The 14,953-nt window shown below is 35.6% G+C and overlaps 1 protein-coding gene across 1 annotated transcript; it reads left to right on the plus strand.

The window, feature by feature from the left end:
* The first annotated feature begins 3,629 nt into the window (after positions 1–3,629).
* Positions 3,630–4,154, plus strand: LOC140183456 (uncharacterized). The gene has a single exon (XM_072231900.1). It carries the CDS (start codon positions 3,630–3,632, stop codon positions 4,152–4,154), a length of 525 nt encoding a protein of 174 aa, XP_072088001.1.
* The last annotated feature ends 10,799 nt before the right edge of the window (positions 4,155–14,953 follow it).

Here is a 14,953-nt window from a genome sequence, read left to right on the forward strand (position 1 = left end):
AGAAATGAACTGAGAAAAGAAAAGGGAATGAGTGTGGGTGAGTTCCTTCCATCCTTCTTGTGATCATCAATAAATAACGTAAGTGAGAGAGGAAGCTAACTGAAGCTTGAAGGGGGAGGAACCAGAAGCCTCACCATTTTCACCAAGCTCTTTTATTTAAAATTTAGCAATGAAATTCACACTAACCATCCTCCAAGAACTCCTTTCAAGCTGGCCAATGTTAATTGATGAAGTAAAGCTAGAACCGATTACTTGAGCAAGGGTGAACTCCATCGAGGTAGGGGTTAGGCTAGTGTAATTCTATGTTTGTGTTTATGTGAATGATGATTATTGATGATGTTATGAGTGATTGCTGCTAGTTATGATGTTAAATTATGCATGATAAAGATAAGAAGATGATTAAGAAGTGATGAGAAGCTTAGAAAATCGAAAAGGTTAGTTGGAACTTAAACCAAATTCTGCCAATATGGTTATTGAAATTAGGCAGCAACTTGCGCAAAATTCTAGACAAAATATAGCCACTCAAAAATCGTGTAATAATTCTCTGGTAATCCTTGATGAGGTTAGATCATCCTCTCAAAATTTCAGAATTTTCTTATGAGTATGTTGGAAGATAAAAATGTTTGAAAGTATATGGTTTCTATTGAAAAATCTGTTTTTGAATTAATCCAGTAGCAACTTCCAACCTACACAACTTTTGATTCTAATGGGTTTTGGGTTGAAACCAAAAAGAGTTGAAATATTGGCATGTGAAAAATATTGTGTCCAAATTTTAGGGTAATCCCATTTTTAAAGAATTAAATACGCAATTTAAAAAATGGAAGGTTCACTGTTTTATTGACATGAAATTCTGAAACTCGTTGATAATTCCACTGATTTGTTTGAGTTACAGATATTGATACTAAACTCCAAATTGAGTGCAATCAGCTTTGATAGAACTCTAATGATGTATATTTTGTTTCCTCAAAATTTCAGGATTTTAGAGGCTATGGATTAAAAGTTATAGGCTTTAACATTTTAATGCTCACTGATGGCTAAATAGGATTTACAAACTTAGAGCAGTGATTTCCTAAATAGATATCTCCTGATATAGAAAAGCTTTTGTGATGAAACTAAAACCAAATGAAACCCTATGGTGTCTATCTCATTTAGTTTAAATTTCAGAGCCATAGCTATTCTAGAATTAGTTGTGCACTTTGGAAGTTAACCGATTCCCTGGTTAACCAAATAGAAACCTCTCAAATTAGAATGGGCATAACTTTTGTTCTGAAAATGAGAATGCTCTAAAACTTGAACCAAATGAAGCTTGGGTTCAATAAAAATGAATGGACATAAAGTTTGTGTGAATCTGAATCCGTTTGCTATATTAATTATTAAATAGAAGACTGGTCGCCAAGGAGGCATTAGGCTAAACAAGTCAGGAAAATGAATAAGAACACAAGTTGTCCCTATGAATGTTTAAAGTTAAAAGGTGATGTGGAGGTATGCTTAGTAACATGGTGATGCAGAGGTATGCTTAGTAATATGGTGATGCGAAAGTATGCATATTTATAAGGTGATACGGATGCATGATGAAAAGAAAAAAAATGAGAAACCATGAATGGACATGAGAACTGTTTGTTTGAATGGGTCTTTGAGCCAAAGTGCTAATGCAGAAGTGCCAACCTGACTAATAGTCTGAGATTGCTAATGCGGGAATGTCCATCTAACTGATAGCATAATGTATGTTTAATGGTCCTTGTGCCAAATTGCTAATGCGGAAGTGCTCGCCTGATTGATAGTCTGATGTTGCTAATTCGAGAATGTTCGCCTAATTGATAGCCTGTCTCTTACTATGATGACAAGATATCCTAATTGAAATGGGTTCACCCATGATGATAATTGTGCCTAATTGACACGGTAAAGAAACCATATTTGGGGTTTGCCCCGAGTAACGTTAGGTTGCGGGTAGACAAACGACGCATGAGCTCATGGCCTGCACTAGTTACAAGCATGCATCATAAATTGTTTGCGCATTTGATTGTGATTGTTTACTGTTCATTCTTTCTACTATGTGCTATCTGCTTCTTGTTACTTTTCTATTCTCTATTTCTTGTTTGTATTTTTAAAATTATATGATTTAACTTTCTCCAAAGCTTAGAACAAGATAATAAAGTTAGGAATAATAGTCATAGAGAATAGCGTGAAAATGGCATTGATCCCAAAAAAAGATGCTAAGAAAGAGTTATGTCAAAGCCCACGATACAGAAGTAGCCGAGAGACTTAGTAAGCAAGTTATTACAATAGAGCCAAAACTCTAGGTTTCACGAGAGAGATGCGCTTTCACGATGTAACCTTAGTGGGAACCATATAGGTTCTCACCCCTTCCTTTTCCCTTCCCCACAGATGGAAGATCCAGACTTGATCGTCGCCATTGGAGTTATATTCAGAGAGTTACCAGAGGAGCACGTATTGTCGATCCCTACAAGAGATGCTCGAAACTAGTATTGAGCTGATGGTTGCAGACTTGTGCCTCGATGGTAGAAAGAATATACAATAGATGGTATTGTTCCTTAGACTTTGCTTTCCCTCAGTTCTGTAGCATTTTTTAGGGATAGGACTTGATATTTTCTTTTCTTTTTGTTAGTCCGGGTACTAGTTTAGGGGTTTTCTATATGAACCAGGTATTTTGGAAAGTTATCAGTTGTATATAAGTCTATATGTATATATATAGCTAAGCGTATCAAATTTGTATGAACTAACTTAAGACGTATATATGTATGAAAGTTTCTGTAATCTTGTTGCCATTGATTTTACTATTAGTTTGATATTTATTTTATATTGTATATCTCTGATAATGTTATTGCTAATTGCTAACGGGTTTGTTAAGAAACGCATGTCATAAAAATAATCTAACATACGCAATTCTGTTAGTACGAAAGGCTCATATGTAGTAAATATTATCGAGTCTAGAGTTTCATATGGCTACTGGGAAGTAACACCTGACGACTGGCAGTGATCCGAACCTGCCAGAAATCGGGTCGTTACATCATTGTTCCAGCCCTGAGATGTAATTGTGTGTATTTGATGGATAAATTATTATTCACGCAATTGTATACACCATCGAGTTTCAAAAAATAGGACTACCACATGTACATATACAATTGTTCTTACATAGGGATGAGAAATATCCAACTGCTGAGGACATTACCAAAATCATATCAGCTGAGATATCGGAAAAAGGAGCTAGATCTTGAATACTATCAAGCTGTGGAGAAGCACATGATACACGGTCTATGTGGTATGGTTAGGAAAGATTCACCATGTATAGAGAATGATAAGTGCATACATTGCTTCACCAAGAGATTCATTGAGTGCTCAATTGTCGATGATGATGGTTATCCAGTCTATAGACGTAGGGAAGATGGATGGACTATGAACAAGTCTGGAGTTGATCTTGACAATCGATATGTGGTTGCACATAACAAGCTACTATTCATGAGATATGGGGATCACATAAATGTTAAGTGGTGTAACTAATCAAAATCAATTAAGTATTTGTTTAAGTATGTTGATATGATTGTGTAAAAGTTTTATTTTACAAGAGTGCCACAGAGAATGCTGACCTGGATTAACACGATGATGTCAACATGTATTATGATTGTATGTATATATCTCCCTGTGAGGCCGCCTCGAGGATCTTTAGTTATAACATACAATATAGAGATCCATCGATTATAAGACTAGGGTTTCACTTACCCAATGAACATAATGTGGTATTTAAAGACCATGAAAACCTTGATGATGTGCTGAGAGAAACACCTGTGAAAGAATCCATGTTCCTAGGATGGTTTCAAGCAAACAAGGATTATACAGAAGCAAGAACACTGACGTATGCAGAGCTCCCGACTAAGTTTGTATGGAAGGCGAAAGAAAGAGTGTGGTTGTCTCGAAAAACACATTTTATGATTGGAAGAATTTTCTATGTGCCTCTAGGATCTGGTGAAAGATATTACTTAAGGCTTCTCCTCAATTTCTTCAAAGGACCAACTTCTTTTGAGGATATCAGGACTATAGATGGTGTGGTGTATGCTACTTTCAAAGAGTGTTATGCATGTGGCTTTTTAGAAGATGACAAGGAATATATTGAGATAATAGAGGAAGCCAACCATTAGGGTTTAGGAACATATTTGAGAAAACTATTTACAACACTTTTGTTTTCAAATTCGATGGATACACTAGAACATATTTGGCAAGAGACATGGACTCTATTATGTGATGATATACTTCATAGGCAGCGAGGACTTTTAGTCAATTATATTCAAGTAATATTAAAATTTATTTTACTTCACCTATGCATATTATACTCACTATGAGATAATTTTTTTAATATGTGAATATTTTGGTTAGCTTGACGAAAATGTTAACTAAAGTTGTATGTGTAGTATTTTCTGCATGAGACAAGTCATTTCGTTACACTATCATTATTAGAAAAATTTATATAGTTTTAATGCATCAACGAATTTTTTTTTTAAATATTACAATTGTCAGTATTGCCACTATATTAGTTAATTCAAATATTTCAATTAAAATGGTGCTTCATATTATTAGATATACAGCTAGGCATGATTTAAGATTTAACTTTTTCAAAAAACTCACATTTTTGACAAATATATGTAGATTTTATGTCTTCTCTTAAGTGATTAAAACATATACCATAATACATCATAATATACTAAAACACATGAATTTATGTCAATATCCTATGTAGGCAGTGGCAGAACTAGAATTTTAATATTAGGGATGGCAAGTTCTTAAAATTCATGCTAAATCTATAATTTTTTATTTTTTTATAATAAACTTATTCTAAAAGCACTTTCTAAAATTATAATAATAACTGTAGATACCGTATTATATTTTTAATGCATTGAAGAGATAAAAAATATACATTTTCACTAACTTTTAATAAAATATATTATTTAGAATTCTAACTTAAAAAGATTATTGTGTACATAAAATGAAGAGAAGTACTTAATCTTATTTTAAAAGTTAACAAAAATAAAATAATATTATATAATTATTGTGTACATAAATTAGTATAATTTATATAATTATTATATAAATTTATAGAAAAAATATGTTTTACAAAATTAAAAAACCTAAAAATAAATAATTAATAATTTAATATATTTATATAATTAAAAAAAATCTACGGGGGATCGTGTCCCACACTGGCCCCCTTGGTTCCGCCACTATATGTAGGGAAAGTGTTTGATTTTAGTATAACAACTGTGATGAGAATTGTTCATTGCTCCCACTTAGTTAACCCTCAACGAATGAAGGAAAGTCAAGTGGACTAATTAATTTGATTCCTCAAGTCCTAGTCAACTTCTAAGGAAAGACTAACTTTAGTAGAATCCAAATCAATCAGTAACTTTCAATTATCAATCAACAAAGGAGTTTGATAACTCAAGTGTCACTAATTACTCAACCAAGCCAAGAACATAGAATCCTACTCTAACATCCTTCTGAGCATTTTGTCAAGTACTTGGAGGGCATCACATTAAAACATAGAAAATTAATAAGGGAATATTAAATCTAAAACCAATAATTGCAAAATCAATGATAACAAATAATAGAAAGAGCAATAAACATGAAATACTTCAAATTGCATAAAAAGGAAAATCAATCTAACATGAAGAGTTCATAAACTAAATTGTAGAATAAATAGACCAACAAGAGAAGATAAATAAACGAAACTACTAGAATAAATAGGAGTAGAAGAAAACTAAATTAAAGCATGATAGAAATCTGAATTTAAGAAAAGCTAATCCTAAAATCCTAAAATGTAAGAGAGAGGAGAGAGCCTCTTTCTCTAGAAACTACATCTAAAACCTAGAATTATGAATAATGGGAATTGTCTCCTGATTCCTCCACTCTATAGCCTCTAATATGTGTTTTCTGGGCTGAAAACTGGGTCAAAAACAACCCAGAAATCGCCCCCAGCAATTTCTGATACGTCCAGCACGTGGCTCTGTCACGCGTACACATCACCCAGCAGCCAGGCAACTATGGCAAATTATATATCGTTGCGAAGCCCCGAATATTAGCTTTTCGACGCAATTCGAACCGCCTCATTTGGACCTCTGTAACTCAAGTTATGATTGATTGAGTGCGAAGAGGTCAAGGCTAACAACTTTGCAGTTCCTTCAGCTTCTTATATTCCTTCCACTTTTGCATGGTTCCTTTCCATCCTCTAAGCCATTCCTACCCTATAAAACCTGAAAACACTTAACACACATATCAAGGCATCAAATGATAATAAGAGAGGATTAAAATGAGCTAAACTAAGAGCAAAGAAACATGTTTACAATCATAGCACAAAATCAGGAAGGAAAATGTAAAACACGCGATTTATATGAATAAGTGTGAGATTAGTGGATAAAATTCACTCAATTCAGCACAAGATGTACCACGAAATAGTGTTGCATCAACCATTCATAGTATTATAAGCCAAATATGGTATAAAAGAAAGTAGATACATTTAACCTTGCAGTCAACCTCAACTTAACTAACCCTCCTTACAAATTAGGCAATTTGGTGGATGAGTAGAAGCACTTACAGAGGTTATTTTAGAACAACTTTTTTAACAGATATGCATTTATCATGTCTTCAACTGAAATCAAAGTATTTAACCATGATAACACATATGGTTGACGGGATGAAAGAGGATAAGCTGCAGCCAACATTGCACCAGAGGGAATAATAGGCACATTCATAGCATGTCCAGGATTTGCTTGTTTGATAAGTTACCAAATTCAGTACTGTAATAGTAATTACGCAGTGCTGTTTAACAAACAAATATCTTAGTTGGAGGGCTCACGCAAATTATATAGAAGTAACACATAAAAGTCATACAATGATCCTTTGGAATTTTTGACATAGCAATTTTATTTACCCAGTTATTAATTATGTTTTGAGATATTACAAGATTATATTGGTATAACTTCATAAGGTGAAACTGGTTAATAATTTTACTTACCCAGTAGTTTCGGAAGAATAGCTCCCACTAGCAGAACCATATCAACTTTAATCATAAGAGCTTTTGCCCGTAATGCCACACAAATTCCAAATTCCTAAACATAATGAATATATATATTTGCTTTAATAAGCCAAAACATGATAAAAAAAAATGTTAACCGTTCAGAACATAAGCTAATTCATTGTCCAGCATATCTTTATATACTTGATTCCACTTTTCTCGATATATTATCTAAATTCATTAATTTGGCTAAAAGAGGAAAAAATCATACCAAATGTATAAAGGTGAATACATTACTTCATTATTTGATTCACATATTCTGACTCATTTTTATTCATATGATTTATAAAACTTATTTTACCCAACATATATAAACATTAGTTATGAGCATTTCAGCTCATTAACCCTAAAGAAAGGGTGTGGGGCGCAGCTATGGAGAAGAGAGGAAGAAGAGAGAAAATCCTAACTCCATTAAACTTCAAATAACCACAACTTTTGATCTGAAACTTCGATCAACGAGCTGTTTACAGCCACGCGTTGCTCTTCTCATCCTCTACAATTCTATCTAAGTTTTGTGGTGAGCAATCTACTGTCCTCTGCCTAGTTTGTATTTTCCCCCTCAAATTCAAGTTTGGTTATGGGTGTTGAGTAATTTTATGATTTTGGTTATTTAGGAGTGCTCTAGTATGAGTCATGGGTGATATTCATCATAAACTTCAGTGGGTTAAGGTAAGAAACTCTCCAATTCTTGTGAATTATCATTTTCATGAACCCTAGGTTAATGTATATATGTGAAATTAGTTATGTTAGTGTATTTGGTGATTTTGGTGTGTAATGGGAAGTTTCAATTTGCTTATGGAACTTTAGTGTGGAGGTTTAAGCTTGTGGGTCTTGGAGAAGAGAATTCATGTTGGGTATGAACCACCGTCATTAAGGTACAGTTTAAGTTTCATTTAAGTACTGTATGGTGTAATGAGAACTCCTTGGCTAGATACCCATAGGATTAAGTTTGGATTGTGTAAATAGTTGGTGCTAATAGGTATAGTGGATACGTAATGTGAATTAATGATTGAGTTGAGAATTGTGTGAATTTGTATGTTTCGTGTGTTGAGAATTTGACGACTTAGATGATGAATATTAGTTTGTGGAATATGCATTTAAAATTGTGAATTTGGGCCGGAGGCCGAAAAGAGGTATGGAAGGTAAGTGATGTGTGTATTGTCATATGAGATTGAATGGATATTGAATATTGAGTGTGCGAATAAATGGGAGGAATGTGGAATAATAAGAAATTAGAAATTTAGGAGTGGAAGGTGACAAAATTAAATTGAATTGCATAGATGAGGTAGGTTTGGTTTGCTTGAGTGTGATTGTGTGAATGTGGTTGGGTTGTGGTCATTTGGATGGGTGGAAATGAATTTGGCTTGTGAATATTGGAAAAATTAGTGATTTCTGTTTTTGGGTAAAAATTTAGTTTTGACTAACTTCGGCGGTCCATAATTCGGTCCTCGAAGTTAGGAATTCTTAAAAATTAGATTTTTATGAAAGTTTATTCAACGATCTTTTCAACGGTTCAAAAATGGTTGAAAAAGGAATTTTGTAGAAGAATTTATGTGTGGCGGAAATTTGAGGTTTAAAAATGAAATTCTGCAGCTATTTTAGACTTAGTAAAATTTTTAAGAAAACGTTCTTCGACGTGCACGCATGGCTGACACGCACGCGTCACTTATGATTTTTACTCTCCCACGTGTGCACTTGGGTGACGCGTACGCGTTGCTGTATTGATACAAGTGCCTAGTAGAAATCCAGAGATTTGCGCTGGTACTGTGCTGGTTTTGTGTGAGGAGCACAAAACGCACCCACGCATACGCGTGACTGACGCGCACATGTCGCGCTACCTTTTTGCTTCCCATGCATGCGCATGGACGACGCTCACACGTCACGTCCTTTTTCCGCCTTCCACGTGTGCGCGTGGGCGACGCACACGCGTGACCTCGTTTTCAGCAAAAGTTAATTTTTGAGTTTTTAAAGCCGAATTTCAGACTTCTAAGCCTCCATTTTTTCATCCTCTAGGTCCTAAATTTTTATACTATACCTAGTAATGAAAAGAAGCTAGGACATGTGGTGACTTGTGGATGAAGTAAAATGAGAATCAATGATGAATGATGAGTAATGATGATTGTATGAGTTGCTGAGGATGATGGTGAAAGTGTTGTGTATAGTATGGGCCAGATGGCTATGATAAGAATTTAATTATGGCTTAGTATGTATATGTATATGATTAATGATTAAATGTTGTAAATGAATAATGATGAAAAATATTGAATGAGATAGAGGTGCCAAGTAAGAGCTGGTGGAAATGACCACTCTCCGGGTATATGACTAAGGAGTGTAAAGATGTGGAGAATGTATGGAAAATAAATTAATGAATTAATGATTATGAAGGAATTAGAAAAATGATGAAAATGAACTTGAATTTGATTGTGATATGCCTCCGGGTAAGACACAGTGGTGTCATCCACTTTCTCCGGGTAAGAGGCAAGGACACCGGGTAAGATGCAGTAGTGTTATCCACTTGCACCTGGTATGACTTGTGAATGAATTGATGTATGAAATGAATTGTAATGATAATGAAAATGTGTTTCTGAATGTGACCTTGGACAAGATGAAGTGGTATTATCCACTTGCTCCGGGAAAGGGTCAATAAGCCGGGTGATGAGCGGATATTTTATACGCTTTTGGGGGTAATTTCATGTAAATTTTAGTATGTTTTAATTAGTTTTTAATAGAATTTTATTAGTTTTTAAGCAAAAATCATATTTCTGGACTTTACTATGAGTTTGTGTATTTTTCTGTGATTTCAGGTATTTTCTGGCTGAAATTGAGGGAGCTGAGCAAAAATCTGAGTTAGGCTGAAAAAGGACTGCTGATGCTGTTGGATCCTGACCTCCCTGTACTCGGAATGGATTTTTTGAAGCTACCGGAGTCCAATTGGCGCGCTCTCAATTGGGTTGGAAAGTAGACATCTGGGGCTTTCCCGAAATATATAATAGTCCATACTTTGCGCAAAGATAGACGATGTAAACTGGCGTTCAACGCCAGTTCCATGTTGTAGTCTGGCGTCCAGCGCCAGAAACAGGTTACAAGTTGGAGTTCAACGCCCAAAACACGTTACAACCTGGCGTTCAACTCCAGAAACAGCCCAAGCACGTGAGAGGCTTAAGTCTCAGCCCCAGCACACACCAAGTGGGCCCCAGAAGTGGATTTCTGCACCAATTATCTTATTTTACTCATTTTCTGTAAACCTAGGTTACTAATTTACTATTTAAACAACTTTTAGAGACTTATTTTGCACCGGATGACATTTTCAGATCTGAACTACATACTCTTTGATGGCATGAGTCTCTAAACTCCATTGTTGGGGGTGAGGAGCTCTGCAGCGTCTCGATGAATTAATGCAATTACTTATATTTTTCCATTCACATATGCGTGTTCCTATCTAAGATGTTCATTCGCGCTTAATTATGGAGAAGGTGATGATCCGTGACACTCATCACCTTCCTCAACCCATGAACGTGTGTCTGACAACCACCTCCGTTCTACATCAGATTGAATGAATATCTCTTAGATTCCTTAATCAGAATCTTCATGGTATAAGCCGGAGTGATGGCGACATTCATGAGAATCCGGAAAGTCTAACCTTGTCTGTGGTATTCCGAGTAGGATTCCAGGATTGAATGACTGTGACGAGCTTCAAACTCCTGAAGGCTGGGCGTTAGTGACAGACACAAAAGAATCATTGGATTCTATTCCAACCTGATTGAAAACCGACAGATGATTAGCCGTGCTGTGACAGAGCATCTGGACCATTTTCACTGAGAGGATGGGAAGTAGCCATTGACAACGGTGACACCCTACATAGAGCTTGCCATGGAAGGAACTTTGCAATTATGTTATTGAGTTGAATATTATATTGCAGGGATTCAGAGGACAAAGCATCTCCAAAACCCCAACATATTCTCCATTACTGCATTACAAGTAATTAATTCACACTTTTTTATTTTTCTAATAATTCAAACTGATAATTTTAATTGAAATCCTGACTAAGAATAATAAAATAAACATAGTTTGCTTCAAACCAATAATCTCCGTGGGATCGACCCTTACTCACGTAAAGTATTACTTGGACGACCTAGTGCACTTGCTGGTTAGTTGTGCGGATTGCAAAAGTGTGATTGCAATTTCGTGCACCATCGGGTAAGATACAGTGGTGTTATCCACTTACTCCGGAAGAATTCGAGGCTTCGGGTAAGATGCAAGGGCTGTGTTCTGTCGCCGCTTGCTCCGGGTCGAGAACTATAACACCGCCTGGGTAAGAGGCAGTGGTGAGGTTGTCCCCTGCTTCAGGTACGCGGGTAAGATGCAAGAATTGTAGCGTTGTCCCACTAGCTCCGTGTTTGGTGTTCCGTCCATGGTTAGCTACCAAAACTTCTCGGGTTGGCTTTATAACCGACAGATGAGACTCATCGGCCATAGGGTATGCATACATCATTTGCATATGTTTGACTTGCTTGGGTTTTCCTATTTGTTTTGGATTGTTAAATTGTACAAACATGATATGTTACCTGATTATGTGCTACTTGTTCTACTTGTACCTTATTGTGTGTTACTTGTTTGTATTGCTTGTGTTTGTACAACTGAGAGGTCCCTCATGCTGGTGTCGGTGGACACTGAGGGTTGTTCTTGTTGAGATGGAGTAATGATATGATTAATTTAAAATGATGATTTTGAATATGATAATTTGAGCTGCCTGGGTAGACGCAGTGAAGTGATTTCACTTGCTCCAGGTGAGAATAAGAAGTATTGATATAGAATTGTTGAGACAGAATAGTTGGGGATGGTTTTGTTTATAATTCTGATTGTGAATTGTTGGATAGTGAAAGTTGGGAAGCATGAGGTAGATGAATTAGATTTTGCATTCCCTTATGACAGCTGCCTATTTATGGATTAGCGAAATCATAGGATGAATATTTGGTGAAAGGAAGTTTAGGATGCTTAGTGAGTTTTTATTATAATGCATTGTATTTATTTGGAACTTCTACCACTCTGGGAACCCATAGGTCGGGGGTTCTCATTCCGTATATATCTCTTATTTTTCAGATGCAGGTCCAGGTGCTCAGCAGTGAGCGGTGATTTGTCTGAGAGATAGCGAAGACCTTTAAGATCTCTTATTTTCATTTTGCTTAGATTTTCTCCGCTTTTGTTTTTTAAAAACTCATGCTATGTATTTAATCCTTTGAAAAACTTGCCTATAGAGGCCCTTGTGCATCTTTTGGGAGAGATAGGAAACTTTTGTTGTCAAGTTGCTTTTACTCTGTATCCTAGTTGGCCTAAAATTCGCGGGTCGCGACTAGTGGCTACTTACATATACCATATACCTATATTATGTTTTGGATCTCATTCTTATCTTTATATCGCTATCGATAGACGCTTTATCTTTTGTTGATACGTGAGTGTTACGATTCGCGATTTTATTTTTACTCTTTTCAGCCTTCTCGATTAATACTCCTTTCAATTGTACTTATAATTATGTATTAAAAATCCACCTTGAGAGTCGTACCACCTTATTATCATTGACTTATGACTCGAGCATAAGGATTTGAATATTAGGGTGTTACATTATGGTATTAGAGCACTTCGTCCTCGTGAGCCTGAGAGATGGAACTGCTTATGCTTCAATGCATACTCTGAGTCTGTACCTGTGCTAGTTATAGTATATAATCGATACGTCTAGCATGAAGTCCATGAGTGTACCTTTGGTAATTTGAAGCACTTAACTTGAGATATTGAGTCTGATCACCTCAATATCGCTTGGCTAGTGTGGACACGACCCGAATGGTGTCTCATGGACATGAATGAAGTAATCGGGGAGGAATTCCCAAAAGCGAACTGGTGAGAGCACGCCAAGATAGGAATTTTGACAGTGGTATGAGTGATATGTGTTGGTTTTGGAATTGCTGAGTGACATACTTAGAGGCGAATAGTTGATGGAATAATTTGTTTAATTAGGTTCAAATTTATAGGATCTTGAGGATTTAGAGTATAGGAGGCTTGTGAAGAGGTTTTGCTATAGTTTGGATTCGAAGTGGAATGAAAGTTTGTGAAATTGAACACTTGTGTAGGAATTGTGAAATGACTAATTATCAGGAAACTTATGTTATAGGTCTTGAATGATTAGGATGTGAATTGGAATGACATTGGGTGGATGGTGAATTGTTAAGTGTTGAGGTAGGTAGAGTATGAATTGCGCTTGGACTTGGCTGAGTTTGATATTGGTTGACAGGTGCAGTAGTTTTGATAAATGGGATTCATCGGATGCTTAGTATGTAAGGCTATGACGTTACGCTTAAGGAGGAATAAGTGGAGTGAGAGATTTTGAGATTTGTTGATTGAGGACCTAGATAGCGTGTTCATGAAAATTAATGAACTTGAGGAAATTTTGAGTTAAACATAGAGATACGCTAGGGATCTAAGTTACCATTGGATTCTTAGCAGATGAAAATCAGAGTGACACAGCAGAAGCTTGCTGGAGCGTTAACATAGTATGGAAATAATAAGGAACAGTAGGGTATGATTAGAAATGCTTTATTCTTTAAGTACTTAAAAGATTAGTGAACTAATGCAGATAATGATTATAGAAAATTGGGATAAATTGTGGCAATGAGCTTTGATGGTTCCGAAATGGATGAGGAAATGATTGTTGATGCGTAATTGGATTTAGATGATGAGTGAGTGTAAGTCGTCGTGTTTGAGAGATGAGTACTATAATAATTGGTCATGGTGATCTTGGATTTAGAATAAGATTTATAATGATTGGTTTTGAAAGACGGATTTGAAAACCATTAAATTGAAATACTGATGTTGTACTGATATTGGTTTGAGGAGTCTTGAGGGAACGATAAGGAGAAAACAGACAGCGGCTGCTTCAAATGTTTCGAGCTGTCAGAGATATGGAAGTTATCACCCAAATAGACCGTGCCGTTGGGGTTATGTGTATGTTACAAGTGCGGGTTATCAGGGCATGTATCAAGAAATTTCCAACAAGGAGGGAGTTAGGATGTGTGTCGATTGCGACAGTAAGATTGAGGTAATTGCAATAATCAGGCTTAAAAGATAGTGCATGATTTTATAATACTACCTTTACAATAAAACTACGAATGTCGAGCTTATTATTAGACTTAGAACCAAACTAGATGGTCCGAGTAGGGGTTTGCTTTAAATAAAAATGCTTTGGGTTTTGAATACCTGATAAGTTTAGCAGATTAATACAAATGGATAAATGCCTGTGATGTAAACGATTTTCTATTGAGATTGATATGTTGTGTTCGTTATTTAATTGGTTGATTTCTGGATTTTTGGTGAAATGGATTGAATCTGTGACTTTTAGTTTTCTTTGATTTAAATAGATAAGGAATGGTCCTAAATGATGGATTTGAAAACGTTGATTTGAAATGTTGGTTTTGATTGAGTTGACGTTTAAAGGAGAGGACCCGTGACGGGTGGCAAACTCCAGTTTTAAGGGAGGTGCTGTCGGAATTTTTCCAATAATTTGAAAGAGTGTTGGTTATGGTTTTGAAAATAATTTTTGATTTGAGTAACTTTAACAAAAGAGATGTGATTTGAATGCTTTTATAAACTATTAAAGAAAATCGGATTCTTATGATTTTGTTAACTTGTTATCTCAAACTCATTTGATTTCTAGAAACGAAGGGATTTTTGATTAATTAGTCAAAGAATTTTAAACGGAAATTTATATATAACTCCAAGGGTTTGGGAATAAGAAAGTAAGTCCGGAGGTTATGCTTGGTGTTGAGCTGTGATTAATGGTAATTGGCTTGACAGAGAGAGAGGATAAGGATGGAGTATGATTAA

This window comes from Arachis hypogaea, chromosome 3 (genome assembly GCF_003086295.3).
Source record: "Arachis hypogaea cultivar Tifrunner chromosome 3, arahy.Tifrunner.gnm2.J5K5, whole genome shotgun sequence".
Classification (NCBI taxonomy): Eukaryota; Viridiplantae; Streptophyta; class Magnoliopsida; order Fabales; family Fabaceae; genus Arachis; species Arachis hypogaea.